At 42.0% G+C, this 14,308-nt stretch overlaps 1 protein-coding gene across 11 annotated transcripts in view; it reads right to left on the reverse strand.

Moving 5' to 3' along the window:
* CDH11 (cadherin 11) overlaps positions 1–14,308 on the reverse strand; it is a 177,893-nt gene that overhangs the window by 66,294 nt on the left and 97,291 nt on the right. For all 11 annotated transcript variants that reach the window (XR_006197081.1, XR_006197082.1, XR_006197086.1 and 8 more), the window contains 2 exons: positions 6,772–7,172; positions 1,713–2,007 (listed from right to left, as the gene is read on the reverse strand). Coding sequence is in view for 1 of the 11 variants with exons in the window: in XM_042918578.1 (XP_042774512.1) it covers positions 1,713–2,007; positions 6,772–6,999 (523 nt within the window). In the remaining 10 variants the exon portion in view is untranslated. The remainder of the gene's footprint in view (positions 1–1,712; positions 2,008–6,771; positions 7,173–14,308) is intronic.

Genomic DNA, 14,308 nt, shown 5'->3' on the forward strand with positions numbered 1-14,308 from the left:
AAGCTCTTCCCATAGGACCAGGCACTATTCTAGGCAGTGGACATTTATGAAGGAGAATAGGCCTAGCCTGCATCATTCTGACTGAGCTAGGGAAAGCATTACATTGTTATGCTTCCTTTGTTTCTAGAACTGCACTCAGTCCATTATGACTCTTTTGTATTTTACTTAACCCTCGTCACAGTTTACATTATCCTCACTTTACAGATGACAAAATGAGAACTATGTGACAGTTCACCTGGCTCGTCAGGGCCACCGCCATCTGGCTCGTCAGGGCCACTGCCATAACAGCAGCCCAGTACTGTGACACCAGGTTCGACTCTCGGAAGCCGTGATGGAAAGCCTGGGTGTTAGTCCCAAGCATCAAGGAGCTCCCAGAGGTGAGAACAATGTGAATTCTCTGGAGTGTTCTTTTTGATGGCAGGCTTTGCCTTCTGGCTCAGTTGCTCATGCTACAGTCCCCTATTTAATGCTTTAGTTTCTGTTGGATTTTTCTCATTAAAAACACTAGGCGATTACCAAAAAACTAAGGGACCGGTCACGGCCAGGGGAGACAGGCAAGAAGTGACTCAGCCCCACCTTCATAAAGTATGAGAAAAGCCCAACTTTATCTGGAGGAGGGAAAAAAAGGGGGGGGTGGTGCTTAAAAAAATCCACATCCTAGGTTCTACATGCAAAGTGGAAAGAGCTTAGGGCCCTAGGGTACCTTCTGCATCTAACTGTTTTGAACAGGTTGTTTCCCATTCTTGGTGCTTGGTTTTCTCATCTGTAAAATGGGCAGTTTGGCCCTGATGATTCTTAAGTTCATTTGCGCTCTAAAATCTCTGATTCATATAATCAGACTCATTCCCTGACCAGAGCAGCCATGATCACTGTCTGAAAGACAAACCTTTCTTAATATGAGGCATATTTCTCAAAAGACCACAAATGAATGCATTCTATAAAGCCAGACAAAAGTTGCTGCCAGGAAAAGGTGGCTCGTTGAAGAAATCCTTGAGAGAAGTATCCTTTGACAATGCAGAGTGTCTTCAGGCATGATGAAAGGACATATCCACTTCTAAATTATCCTAACAGATGGTGGCATAGTGTCCTGATTAAGTGTGTATTCTGGAGCCACTTAATAGCTCAGATGACTTTCGAGAAATTAGTCATCCTATTCCTGGCTTGGGCTTTCCATCTGCAAAGTATGTCAAATAGGACCTACCTCACTACAAAGATGGATTATCCCAAAAAAATAAATGCAATAATGTCATGTAAGTCAATTAGTATGATGTCTACATGCAACAAATATTACGATTACTGTTCCTCATTAGACATCAGTGCACACTAGTGACTGGACTACATTGCCTCTAATCCTGCAAGACTAGAAACTATGACTCCATTTTACAGAAAGGGACACTAAGGCGAAAATGGACAGAGCTGGATCCAAGTTGCATAGCTAATGAGCGCCAGAACCAGGATTGCCTGCATCCCGTCAGGTTCTTGCCATTCTGCCACACTTATGTTTTCGAAGACTAGATATTAAAATCTCAGGTCTATTTTAAATATTTGAAACTTCAACTACACAAATAACACTTTTTTTGGTCATATGCCGTTGAAGATGCGGTATAAATTCTGCTTCTTGATTTGGGAGAATATGGGCAGCAGCCCCCCACCCCACCCCCAACAGGGACACGAGGCCTGTAGATGGAGCAGGTCTCCCCTCATGTACGCACCCACGTTGGACCTCTCAGGCACGTTGGCATGATAGGTCTCATGCAGGAACTCGGGCGGGTTGTCATTAATGTCCTGGACCTTGACGATGAACTCCGACGGTGGCTCCAGCGGCCGGTTGGTGTCCCTGTCCACCGCCTGTGCCATGAGCGTGTACTGGGCTCTCTCTTCCCGGTCCAATGTCTTGGTGGCATGAATGTTCCCTGATTTGTCATCAATCACAAAAATGGTTCCGGCTCCTTCACCTGAGAGAATGTATTTAATGTTCCCATCACCAGAGTCAATATCGGAATGAAGCTAGGGAAAGAGAAACCAAGATTTGTAATTCCATGAGGGATGCCGTGGGGAAACAGAGTCTCATTCATACACCGTTTGCCACAGCACGCTGTCCACCCACACCCACACAGACGCCCACACACACACACACACCATTGAGAGGGAGCTGCTCTGCCCCCATTTTACAAATGAAGAAATGGAATCTTAGAGAAGACAATTGCCTTGGCCAAAGTCACACCGCTGGGAGAGGTGAAGCCAGCATTCAGACCTGAATCCTGAGTTTTTTAAATTCTAAGAGTCATACTTTCCCTCACAAATATACACACATACAAAATATATGCACATATTCACACGAGTATGCACACAAGCAAAATATATACACATATGCACATATATTAAGTTATTTTGAAAGAAACATAGATGACATAAAAATATAAAAAACAAACATTTATGCCATAAGTAAGTCTTCTCAGTTCTGATTCCCACTCCTTCAGTTTCTCTGCTCAGACACAACAGTTGTTACCAGTTTCCTGTGAATCTAAGATACGGTTTATGCATATGCTAGAATATCTGTACAGATACATAAATGCCCTCATTTGTTTTTATGCAATAAAGTGCCATAGTGCACAAATGGCACTCTGCACCTCTGTTTTCCTATAACAGTAAATTCAGGTGACCTTTTGGACTGCTACATCCACTGGATGCATGCTATCATCTCATTTTAGCTGTCTTCTTCCAAAGGACACTGAGGTTGTTTCTAGGCTTTCGTTACGATAAGCAATTTGTTGATCAGACCTTTCCATGAGACACTCTGTGAGGCACATGAGGGTCTGGGGATGTGGCCTGTCAGGAAGAAGCTCTCATTCTGATCATAGGCATAAGGTGGGTAGGACGGGTTGATAAATATGAAGCTTCTTAGACTATTGAGAGAACCTTACATATGTTCAGGTTTTCCCCCTCCTTTGACAGAGCCCAGAGAAATGACGGTACTTGCCTAACTCCACACTTCACAGGGCCAGGGCATCGTCCAGTTCTCCTGACTACCCATCCTGTGCCTGGACTCTGCTCTGTGTTTCATAACATGGGATTCACCCAAAGACCACATCTGATTTTCCTGTAACAATGAATTCCTTACCTTCCCTTGATGTCATCTCAATGTCTGAAGCTTTCATCTTAATTGAAGTACCTCTGCCCTCATTATGCCCTTTGTGAAAAGAGAGAAGCTTTGCTTTTGCCATTCTCGTAGGCTTCAAGGCTAGCCAAGTGGCTAAAAAGCCCTTGGTTCTGCCTACTATGTGAGAAAACCCAGTATACACCAAAAAGCTTTATTCAAATGGCATTGATAATAATATTGATTGATTAGCAATGACATTTTCATACTGATATTATTAGTAATGTCATTTAAATATTATTGTTAACACCAATTTGATTATTGTTAGGAAACCAAAGCCTGGGGAGCTTGTTCAGAATCACAAAGCAAGATAGAACACAGTGCTTTTTAAAGATGTTTGTATTGGTTTCAGTTTCCCAGAAAGTATCTAATTGATTTGCAGCACCTCAGTGAAACACCAAATATTTCGGCTCAGGGGGTACCTGTAGGTACAAATCAGGAAGACCATTTTGATTTTAGTTCACAGTATTTCTCAGGAAAATTTGAAAAAATATACCTGTCTTCAGAACTTGTTATTCATAACAAGCTACATGTTGTCATGAAATGATGGTTAATACATTTCTCATGAATAAGGCAGTTTGTGAGTAAAATATGAAGCTATTTTGTGGCTTCTAAAGGATGAACAGAATTGCTCTGATCTTCATACAATTTCCACAGTGAGGGCGGGATCCATGCCGCCATGCGGCTGGCTTTCTCCCCAACCCCCCAAACAGTTTGCTTTTGTTCGTTTTCTCTGCCTGAGACCTGGCAAAAGTTAGGGGCTCAGTCTTGTGAATGAAAAACAAGGAAATAAATGCTTATTTTAACGGGAGTGGGTTAGAAGGGAAGTTTCTCTGGGCTTTCATGAATTCCATGTGAGCTTGGCAAGTTTCTTAGGGATTAAACAGATTCTAGTTCATGATCAACCAAATCACTGCAAAAGTGTAAACTTATAGCCCTCCTTATCTTTCTCTACTTTGTTTTCGGATTTGAAAGTTAGATATAAATTCCTTCTTTTTCTCTCTCCCACAAAGATGACCTATACAACTGACAACACTATTTATTAGGTTCTACACAAAAAGCAGTTTGGGAAACCATTCCTTCCTATCAGGGGACCCAGTTGCTGAAGCATACACAGCCAATTCCTAATGCCAAAGACTGCTGGCTTCCCCCTCTGCAGGGCACAGCACGACACAGACTGTGCTTCCTGCAAGAAATCTGAAAGTCCATCGCTTGCCAAATTCTACTTTTTCAGAGCATCATAAAGCACTCAACCTTGAATGTTGTCAAATCAAAGGTCATCTAGTCTATTCCCTCTATTCATGGGGAACTATATATATAGATATCAATATCTAATCTATATCATCTATATCTATATCTATCTATAGTTAGATATATATATATGTCTATATATATATCTATCTATATCTATATCTATATATAGATAAAACAAAACAGATAGATAGATTTTATCTATAAAATAAATAGATAGATTTTGTATATATAGATATAGATATAGATATAGATATAGATATAGATATAGATATAGATATAGATATATATCTCCACATTATCTCAAAAGGAAGATCCATAGGATCCAGCCCCCCTTTTTTTTTCTTCTTCCCCTCTCCAATCGGACATCTCACACTCAATCTCAGGTACCAGGATTTCAAAGCCCATTCACTGCTTCCTCTTCTCCATGTTTTGTCCTATGATCCCTTTTAGTGGGCTTGCCAACTGCTTGTTCCACAGAGATAAAGAAATGGCTCTCCAGTTCCTGTCTCTCCTACAATCTTCCACCCTAACGAACACACCATTCTCCACTGAGAAAGTCCTTAAGGCAAAGGTTCTATATTCTCAGAAAAATTTACGCACAGCTCTCCATGGTGTTCAAGCTGCACAGCCCCTGCCATGACTGAAGTCTTGTCTTCCTGTCTGGGCACAGAGCCCATCTCCTCACGTAGGGAATTCACATGCCAATCATTTCCCCGGGTTCCCATTTCCCAAGACTACTTCTATTTTGGGTATAATCTTTCCATTTTGGGGTATACATGAATGAAACTCCTTTGGTACATCTCTTTGAAAAGGCATTTCCCCAACCCTGAACATTACTGAGATGCTACTATGAACCTCTTCCAAATAAGTCAATTACATAAATATGGATTACTGTTCTCATGTTAAAGAACAACTGAAATAACTCAATGGAATATATAAGACTCAGAAATTAGCACCCTCCAGATCTACTCTTGTACTTTTCCCCCTTCACTGGATAACTCCTACTCATTCATCTCTCAGGTTACAAGTTATTATCATGTTCTTTATAAAACCTTCCTTCATCCCTCCCAAACATTACCAGGTAAAAGTATCATCACTTCTGTTGAATTTCTTCATTATTTTAGTTTTAGGTGGGGTTTTTTTTTGTTTGTTTTTGTTTTTTCGTTAGATAAGTTTGCCTTTCTACTAGCCTCCGAACCCTTTGAGGTCAGGGACTATTTTATGCTAGTCTACCGTTTGCTTAGCTCTTTCCCTAAGCATAGTAGGTGTTTATTCTTGTGTAGATGACCACTTATCTCCTTGTAGTTAATGTCACTCTCTTCTCTGAAAGATGGTTGCATGCTTTATCATAAATGATAATGGACAATAATTTTTTTAATGTATTGTGGACTTTCTACTCTTGCACTTTTTTGGAGGGATTACACAGAGAATGCAGAGTGTGAGTACTGCTAAAACTCAATTCATCCAACTGGGTTTTGCCATCCCTAAGCTCAAGTGGATAAAATCTCATCCATTCTGAAGACACATCCATTTGTCTCATCAGATATTTACAAAGGCTTCCCCAAAACTAGGCTTAGTACCAGGACCTCGGGACACAGGACATTGGGCCAGTCCAGTGAGGGAGACTGATGAATAAATAAACATGTGTAATGCAAAAAGGCAAGCTCTCATAAAGAGTGGAGAAGGGCACCAGAGTTGGAGATAGGGTGTAGGCAGAGACATGCCTTCCGTTGGAGAATGGGCCAATAAATGATGGCTAATTAGTAGACTATTGTGCAGCTATTAAAAATGGAGTTCCATGGTATAACATTCAGTGGAAAATGTAAGTGTTCTTAACATGGATGACTATTAATTGAAAAATTAAAAAGTCTGAAAGGCTGTTTATTTTTTTTTTAATGTTTAGTTTTGAGAGAGAGAGGACAGAGCATGAGCAAGGGAGGGACAGAGAGAGAGGAAGATACAGAATCCAAAGCAGGCTCCAGGCTCTGAGCTGTCAGCACAGAGCCCAATGTGGGGCTTGAATCCAGGAACAGTGAGATCATGACCTGAGCTGAAGTCAGATGTCCAACCGACCGAGCCACCCAGGCGCCCTAAGAGGCAGGCTTCAGGCTCTGAGCTGTCAGCACATAGCCCGATGTGGGGCTCAAACTCGTGAACCATGAGATCATGGCCTGAGCTGAAGTCAGATGCTTAACCGACTGAGCCGCCCAGGTACCCCTGAAAGGCTGTTTAAACATTGATTTTATGGTTTTTACTGAAGCGCCATGAGTGTTTTCCCACCTAGAAATTTTCTTTTTTGGCCATACCCTACTATTGGAACAGTGGCGAGAGAGACAAATGCTGCCTAGCAGGAGCCTTACCCTGCCCACGAGCACGGGGTCAGGCCCGGTGTACTCCTCGATCACAAAGAACTGGTTCCAGACCCAGCCTCTCTTGGAGCGCTGCAGCACCTGCCCCTCCTTGCCCTTCTCGTGGTGCCCGTGGAACGAGGGTCGCAAGTGGCTCCGTCGCTCGGTGGTGAAGGCCTGGCTGTGGCACAGCACACCCAGGCACACCAGGGCGGCTTGTAAACAGTAGTGCTCCTTCATTTTTGGTTATGTGGTAGGCACAGGAGAATGCGGCTGTCACCCCTTTCACCAACCCTGTGGCGGCCTGGCTGATGGTGGCCTCCCAGACGTGTCAGGCAGACCTCTCTCGGAATGGAATGTCTCTGCTGGCTGAGCACATCACGGTCAGGGCTGCCCACTTCCCCAGTCGGCTTCTGCGGGCAGAGAGAAAGGTCAGATTAGCTGCGGGCTCCATCCCCAATTCATTTCAATCCCATCCCATAAACGCTGGACCACAGGAGCGCTTCCTTCTGGGTAGTGAGGGGGCAGGCTGAGTAAGAAACAGTCCCTGCTCTCTCTTGCAGCTTGTCACATGGTGGGTGGGATAAACACACAAGGAAATCCCTCAAGGTCTTTATGAGGATGAACATGTGTGCTGTGGAATCCAGCTGCCAGGGTCTCGGTGGCAGTTTTACCACCTACAAACCAGCTCCAGGTTTGGGGTAAACCCCAGCTCTTTGAGCTCTGCTTGCTCATTTATGAAATGGGGATGCTAATCGTACTCACTGCAAGGTTGACACAGGGATTAAATGACTAGTGCCTCTAAATCCCTTAGCACAATGTCTGGTACAAAGCAAGCATTCCATATTTATTTATTATTATTATTGATCACGGTTATGCTAGGGTATGTTTTCATAATTGGGAAACTTGGGGCATTATGGGAGTCCAGGAGAGGAACATCTAATCCATGGGGATTGAGGGTGGAGACAGCAGATAGTAGAGGCAATTGTGGGAGACTCCTGGAGTGCAGGCTGGCTGTGCTCCACCCTCAAGTGAGTTACTGTGATCAGAACGGAGTGGATGGGTTGGCCATGCAGGAGAAACAGTGTGACCCAAAGCCCAGAGCTCTTCATAAGCACAGCATGTCCCAACGCTGGTCAGCATGACTGTGTGGTGTAAGGAAGGAGAAAGGCAGCAATGGAACCTGCCAGAGAAAGGAGGTTGGGGCAGATGCCGAGAAACCACTGATGGTCACTGAAACACTTGCCAATTAAATAATCAATCAAGTTCTCATTGGTGGATCGGTGAATGCTACAGAGTCAATTTAATGAACAAGATTTGCTTTTGTTTGATGAAAGGTCTACCCAAGAAGCTAAAGATCCTTAACCTGGCAGTCTTAAAAAGGGTACTTTAGAAGCTTTTTCCAACCAGGAGATGCAAAATACAAGAGCATACCCCACTGACTGATCCAAAGGTCTTGTTCCTGGCACTCAGCAATGGCTCAGCTACTCATGAGTAGAAAGATGAGCCTTCCATCCCTCTTGTGGGTTTCTGACCTATAGTTACTCTGGTCCTTAATTCCCGCCTCGGGTTCCTGGACTTCTTCAGTAGACTTAGTCTTGCTGGTGCTGGAAACTTAATTATTCCCTATGCAACTCCCCTTGCTTGTTCCCCTCCCTAGCGCCCTGCATTTTCTTCTGGACAATCAACCTCTTCCCTTGGTGCACCACCCGCACTCCAGCTGAAACCCTAGCTCCCAGAACCAGGCAATCAATCCCCATTACCACACCCACCACTGAAGGAGGTGAATCACTAAAGATTGTTGGACATGGAGGGTAACACACTGATACTGAAGATGACACTTCATTTCAGCACTGGTGGGTCTAAATGACACTGGTGAGCTTGTTGAGCAGTGTCGAAAAAAAATCATTTAATTCTTAGCTATCCAGTGTGAATGTAGTGGTAGTAGTGGGGAGGGGGGAGGGGAAGAGAACAGAAAGGAAGCATCCTGAATCTTGGCATAGTGGAATGTACCTAGATTTGAAGATCAGATAGACCTGGATTGGAATACCACTTCTATATCTTATAATATAGAAGGCCTTGGGCATTTCAATCGGGCACTCTGAGGCTCTGGAGTGGTCTCGTCTCGACAATGTGGATGACAAGAATTGCTGCACACATACGGGGCTGCATACAGAGCAGGGCACACACCGGGTCTCTTCCTCTCCTCCTAGAGTGCCCACAGGTCTTACTCAGTATAAGGAGGTGTTCTTGCCTTACAGATTGAGATGCCCAGAAAATGATGGTGAGGTGCTTTCTCTAAGAGACGAATTGAGGAATAAGAGTTACATGGGTATCCGTCTGGTCTTAGTAGTCTAGAAAACAAAGGAATTGGTGGAATTCTAATTTGTTGGAGCAGAACATTGTCCCTTATGATGGTCTTTGACTTTACCAACCCAAGCTTCTCTGCCTCCTTTGTAATATGGGAAAACATATCTAGGTTTTCAGAAGTCCGTCACTGCCCCCAGTACACGGTATGATGTATTCTGTTAGTCTCTTTTCAAGGAATATGGAGTCCAATATTTGTTGTAGACAGACATTTCAGGGTATGCAAAAGGCTGTGTGGAAGAGAGAGAAAGACTGAAAAGGCAGTGTCATCATTTAACAGCTTCATCCTCAGACTTGGGCATATTAATAATACATCAAATGCTGTTTCTTGCAATCCAAACTGACTGTGTGGAAAAAGCACAGATAGGGACCCAGGAGCAGTTAGATCACAAAATGAGTCAATGTGAAGCAATACAAAGATCCTCGGGCTTAAGTCAGGAAGCCAGATATATCGTCAAGGATCTGCCAGTAGCATGTCATGGGACCTCATCATTCCCGCATTGGTACATTCTCTCTAAAATGAAGCTGTTGGGTGACATTTTCTACAAATGGCTTCCAGTTTCATATTCATGGTTGGAGCTCCAGTGAGAGATTGTTGGGGATTTCTTCTGATTCATACACCATCTCCTTACTAAACTGGATGCATCTTCATGGTTGGCATTATACTTTATACATGATTATAGGTCCAGTGCCTGCACTTTCGAAAACAAACCATTAATAAAAGCTGAATGTATGATTTGAGCCACATACTTCAAGTAAACTTAATACTGCCACCGTAGAATCTTAAGAAGAAGCAACATAAAAGACCATATGGTGCAACAAGATCCCTGCCCATTTTACACCATGCCAAGTATTAAGTGTTCATTCACATGGTGATAAATTATTCTTGCATACAAACTGTGAAGTATATTTGAAAGAAAGGGTTTAATTAAAGTTCATATTTCCGCACCTCTTTCTTCTGGCTGCCATTTTGCTGTAAAGCACAATTATTTCTGACACCAGAAGTGTTAAAACTAGATGACAACTTTTTTTCCCTTGATAAAAAAAATTCTAGCTAATGAATTTAAGAGTTTCCACATGACCAATAAACAACAAACCCACTATTGAAAAGATGAAATTATCGATTTTCTTTTCTTGGAAAGAATAGCAAAAACAGCTTGCTTTTAAAAGTAACTCATTGACAGGCACCTGGGTGGCTCAGTCGACTTCGGCTCAGGTCATGATCTTGCAGCCCCACGTTGGGCTCTGTGGCAATAGCTCAGAGGCTGGAGCCTGCTTTGGATTCTGTGTCTCCCTCCCTCTCTGCCCCTTCCCCACTCGTGCTCTGTCTCTCTCTGTCTCTCAAAAATAACTAAACATTAAAGAAAATAATAAAAGACATAAAAGTAACTCATTGAGGGGCACCTGGGTGGCTCAGTCAGTTATGTGTCTGACTTCAGCTCAGGTCAGGATCTCATGTTTCGTGGGTCTGAGCCCCGCATTGGGCTCTCTACTGTCAGCGCAGAGCCCACATGGGATCCTCTGTCTCCCTCTCTCTCTGCCCCTCCCCCGCTTGTGGATGTGTGTCCTCTCTCTCTAAAATAAATAAATATTTTTTAATTAAAATAAGTAAAAGTAACTCATTAAACCCATTATTTCAAAGTGCTTCTTCAATAAGTAAATGTAATATGTAAAAGTTATTTTAATTATTAGCCTCAGGCATGTATAAGATGAATTTTAAGACATAATTTAAAAAATACATATTCATTTTCAAAATGAAAATTCACTCAGTGAAAGCTTTTTCTAGCTATTGTTCCAAAAACTTTACAAATAGTAATTCAGCCATTTATTTCTACAACAAACTTCTGAATAGGTACTATGAATATTCTTATTATAAAGGATGAGGAAGCTGGGGTTTGGATAAATGAAGCAATTTGTGCGAGGCTACACTTCTGGGAAAGAGCAGAGCTGGGATTTGAACACATGCCATCTGGCTCTGGCGTCCGTGTTCGTAACCAGTGAACAATACTAACCCCTGCCATTTGTTTGTGTCTGAATTCATAAAGAACTGATGTGGCTCCTGTAAGCTAGCGGGCACCTGAAGTAAACCAACATTAGAACGTGGTATATACTAATAACATGACTCTGATGAAAATAGTAATAAAAGTTAATATTTGTACCAGATTATTTTCTGGCTAACACTCTTCTAAGTGCTTTCCACGAGTTGAGTCATGAAATTTTCACAATAACCCTACAAAATAGTACTATTGCCAAGTCCTATTTTATAGGTAAGCAGTCTGAGGCATAGCAAGATTTAGCAACTTGCCCATGGTTACAGAACCAGTAAGTAGAGGGACTGGGACACGAACCCTAGGTATTTGGCTCCAAGGTCTGCATCCTTGTCCCCTATAATCCTGTGCTCCATACTGTCCTTCGGAGAAGGACATACATACACATGCAGGTCATACATACACATGCATCCTGATACACACATAATAGTCTTACAACGAGAACAGTTTAAGTTTTGGTGGCACTGGGGGTGACTAAAATACTAAAACCAAACCCAGAAGAGGAAGATAAAGCATTTTATAGCAGTGACCAAAGTGAAGACGAACAGGAAATAATTACATCAGTCCATCAACAACACAGTACAACCAGGTCCTTAACACATTACACAAAACTTAATCGTTGCTTTTTATTTTTAAATGCTCTATGTCAGAATTTCTAAGTATATACGTTTAAAAAGTGTGTTCAAGGAGATTCATTTTTCTTCTTTAAAGAAACACTTCTAAAATCTAGAAATCTGATTGATATATTCAATGGTAGAGAGTTTTCAGGAATCACACATGAAAATTAATAGGAGGCTGCCCTCCTAAGAAGGTCTTGACATTGGTAATAATCAGGGAAATATATCAGTGTTCTAATTGGTTTTAATAAAGACCCCCAAGGCGATTCTCAAACAATCCTTCCATTAAAGCACTTTTTAGCAGTGTGCCAGGATGTCTAAGCATTGGGGTTCCACTAAAACATATAGGAGGACTTTACTTTATGGTGGGAGCATATTGCTCGGAAGGAAAAAATAAATGTTGTTGAAAGTCACAGGAGTAATAACATGACAGGAAAATGGATTTGCAAAACCACCAGCTCTAAGTGGAAGTCTCGCCCCTCTATCTTGAGAGCAGATAGCCCGTCATAAGCTATTGCGCCTTGAGCATAAAACCCTCTTGCTGTGCCTGCTTTTGTCTCCGTAAAAGAAAATGACATATACGGGTGTTTAAGTATATTTGGACTCCTGCTGGAAATTGTTATCGGGTAGAGAAAGAAAGACGGAAGCGCTTAGCAGAAAGCAAGCAGCTTTGGTTTTTCAGCTTTCTCTTCCCCACAGAGCTGGAAGGATCAGACAGGCTGACCTGTTCTTTTCATTTCCAGGGAGCTAATTTACAGTTAAAGACAGGTTATCATTACATTAAGAATATTATCGAGGCCCTCACCAGAACTCAAAACTCCATTCTGCATGTGCAGTGTCCCCTTGCGGGGGAGCTCCGGGGCTCTGCTCTCCACTTCAACAAACACAGCTTTGTAACCAATCGGGTTCTATTATGCAAATTAATTCAAGCATATTTTATTCCCCGTTCAGATCTCATCACTCAGCACTGAGCTGGTCTCTAGTTTCAAATCACAGCACAGGAATTATGCCATGTCTGTGTAACTCACAGAGAATGGCAAGAGGAAATATCGTAAGAACTGTCGAATCATATTTCTTCTTCCCTGATTTCTACACTTGGAGGCAAGCATAAGCTTAAGATAATAATCACTTCTGCTCAGGTGCAAAACACACAGCAAAGACTGCGAAAGGGTCATTTGCTCCATGCTTTAATACCAAATTCACATGTCAAAGTATGCAGCAAATAGGGCCCCTTATCCATGACCTAACGTTCTCTGGGGCGAGTGGAAATTTTAAAACTGCTGCAATGTTTAATTCTGATCCTCCGCTTCTAGAGAAATAGAGAACCACATGAGTGTCAGCTTTGAAAGTGCAAAGATCGCTTACTGCCTGGTGTTGGGCAGACCTGGGTCCAAATCCTGGTTGCATCACTTATGGGCCCCATAAAATTAGATAATGATAGTAGGGGATTATCCTTGACCAGGTGCTTGATTTTTCTAGTGCTGGGCAAGATACTCAGGGCTTGGTACAGACCATTTAATTGTATATTTACCACAACTTGTATGTAAGTATCACCCAAATTTTACCCATAAGGAAAGTCAGGCTCAGAGGGGTTGAGTAAACCCTCAATCACTAGCAAGGCCGCAATTGAAATTCAAGTTTACGTGAGAGCAAAACCCATGCTTTGACTTTACCTGACTCCCAAACTCTGGGAGTCCCTGTTCCTCATCTTAGTATAACGAGACTGCCTGATGCATCTTCAAGGATCATCTTAGCTCCAAGATTGTATTTGATATTGAAAATAATCTGTTACATATGAATTTCATTTATTTTTAAAGTATGTAAAATCAGCCTTTGTATTTTCAGGCTTTCATGGCCACAAAGAATCATCGGAATCCAGCTTAAGTTCCCAGACCCCAAACACGTAGAATCATTCTGTGATTATTTACTTTTATCTCTTCAAATAATTAAGTAGACTTCCATTAATAAGATGATTAAATACACTGTGTGCAATGAAGGACTTATTATTTGTGTTCTACTCAATCCTTAAGACAGTCTTTTTCTCACTGTGATATTTTAAAATGTTAATCATTAAGATGAATAAAATATATCAACACATACAGGAAGTCATGTCAGCTGTGACATCTCAGACTGTGAATAAACACTGTATATGAATGTGTGGAAAGAGAAAGATCTTATTTTATTTATTTATTTATTTTTTTTTTTGCATGAGCTAAAATACCTGAGGGAAAATTAGGGCAAAAATGGCAATGATAAACAGATGCTCAACATAATGTAACTTCATTTGTGGTATCAAAGGCCTGTATGTAAATTTCCCTTTTGTCTCAGAGCAGTAAATATCTATAAAGCTTTCTTATTTGTCAGTTCCTTCATTCAGCAGTAACGTGTCACAGTGCCAGGCCTGGGTTGGACATGAGGGATCCATAGACTGCTTGTGTGTCTCTGATCTGTAGACAGTACCCGAACAACAGTGAGACAGTCGTCTAAGGAGATGGATAATGGTGTAATGGGATCAGT

The sequence above is a fragment of the Panthera leo genome, chromosome E2 (genome assembly GCF_018350215.1).
Source record: "Panthera leo isolate Ple1 chromosome E2, P.leo_Ple1_pat1.1, whole genome shotgun sequence".
Classification (NCBI taxonomy): domain Eukaryota; kingdom Metazoa; phylum Chordata; class Mammalia; order Carnivora; family Felidae; genus Panthera; species Panthera leo.